At 40.4% G+C, this 1,860-nt stretch overlaps 1 protein-coding gene across 1 annotated transcript in view; it reads right to left on the reverse strand.

The window, feature by feature from the left end:
• Nucleotides 1–817, reverse strand: part of pitx3 (paired-like homeodomain 3) — a 16,219-nt gene extending 15,402 nt beyond the window's left edge. Inside the window, exon 1 of the mRNA XM_007577611.2 lies at nt 581–817. Coding sequence (XP_007577673.2) covers nt 581–772 — 192 coding nt within the window. The 5' untranslated portion in view covers nt 773–817. The remainder of the gene's footprint in view (nt 1–580) is intronic.
• Between the last annotated feature and the right edge of the window lie 1,043 nt (nt 818–1,860).

Below are 1,860 nucleotides of genomic sequence, written 5' to 3' on the forward strand. Positions count from 1 at the left end.
ATAATAATAATGTAGTTATTATTACTGTTAGCTAATTAAAATTATCTGATATTTTGTGCCGCGTCAATTTGTAGCATAGCATATAATAAAGGTAAGACTTAAGGTGTGTGTGTGTGTGTGTGTGTGTGTGTGCGCGTGTGTGTGCGTGTGTGTGTGTGTGTGTGTGTGCGTGTGTGTGTGTGTGTTGTCACCACAAACAACGGCAGCCTAAATGACAACGTCCGCCTCATACCAAAACATTTTTGACCATCCAAATTATTTGTCTTTCTGCGCAAATCACAACAGTTTTGCAAGGGGCACAACTTGTTAAAAAAAAAAAACATTCTGACTGCAGTATGTATTTCCAGCGGACACGAAAGCAGCTGTTGACTTTTTTTTCCCCTTTTTTGCCAACAGTGAAAACGAGAAATGACTTGGCAAACACACGCAGCCTGATGCAGACTAAACGAACTGACCGTTCAGTTGAGCGAAAATAGTTGTGTCAGACACGTAAACACAAACACATGCTGATGATCAGACAAAGTGACAGACATAAAAAAAATAAAAAAAAAAAGGAGGGAAAGTGCGCTTGTGTACTTACGTGAACTGCCGGTCTGGTTAAATGAATCCGTGGAAAGGCCAAAGAACTTTGCTGTGTGCTGCTGGGTTTCCTGGCCTCGGCTTCACTGGTGACATGAACAAAAAGTTCCAAGATGCGGTAAAATGTCAGGGAAAAGCGCCTGACAGCCAGCGACGTTCCTCTTCTCGTTGTTCCCTCAGTGCTGATCAACATGAAGCTGCGCAGGACTGAGGCTCGATCCTGCGATCAGAGCAGAGGGACGGAGGTGGGCGGGGGTTCACTTCATGTTAAATATTGTGTGTGGCGTACAGGTCCTACTGAAGAAGGGACAGCCTGTCTTTCTCTCTCCCTCTTCCTTGTCTTTGTCTCTCTTCGAGCTCGTGAGGTCCAGACTAACACCGCCTCCACAGTTCTTCTCTGTCCACAAGCGTCTCCCTTCCCTCTCTTCTTCTACCAACCCTTCCATTTATTCATATGGTTGGTTAAACTGGGGCCATAAATAAAATCTAAAACACAAACAAACAAACAAACAAACAAACAAAAACAACCACAGTAAATTTACCTAGCTAGGCCGCTTCATAGTCGGCTGCGAACCGCTCCAGTGACCATAACATGTGTAGTTGAGAATTAATTAATAAATGTTACATACTTACACATGGTCAAAACAACAATAAAATTAGCAGAATTTACTCAAATTTAATCATGAACTACTAAAACAGAGAAAACTGATGGATTGTACTGCTAATTTGAAGATCATTTGGTTTCCAGAGATAAATAAATACATTCACATTCACGTTAGTGCTTAAATTTCTCAGGTACAAAGCAGCATTAATTTAACATTTTATCCCTCAGTGTGCCAGACATTCTCTCTCCAACTCAACATGGGCCCCATTGATGGTGAGTTCCAATTTTAGTGAGAAAAAAAACTGATTTAGAAGGGTTTTTTTCTTAATCATAGGTAAATTATGCTTGATACTTACACAGTTCCAGTTAGAATCACATGACTAATGTCATTTGAAAATGTAGCTTATTAGACAAAATGCGTTGCATGTTTCCTCAGGTAATTTCGAAGCACAACATTAACACCATTAGCTAAACAGTAGATGACAGGTGTCACAGCCCACTCATATATTTAAAAATGCAAAACAATTTTACTTTTCAATTTATACATTTAAACAAGTATGGCTTTAGTAAAAAAAAGTGATAGATGCCATCCATCCATCCATCCATCCATCCATCCATCCATCCATCCATCCATCCATCCATCCATCCATCCATCCATCCATCCATCCATCCATCCA

This window comes from Poecilia formosa, unplaced genomic scaffold (genome assembly GCF_000485575.1).
Source record: "Poecilia formosa unplaced genomic scaffold, Poecilia_formosa-5.1.2 Scaffold448, whole genome shotgun sequence".
Taxonomy (NCBI): Eukaryota; Metazoa; Chordata; class Actinopteri; order Cyprinodontiformes; family Poeciliidae; genus Poecilia; species Poecilia formosa.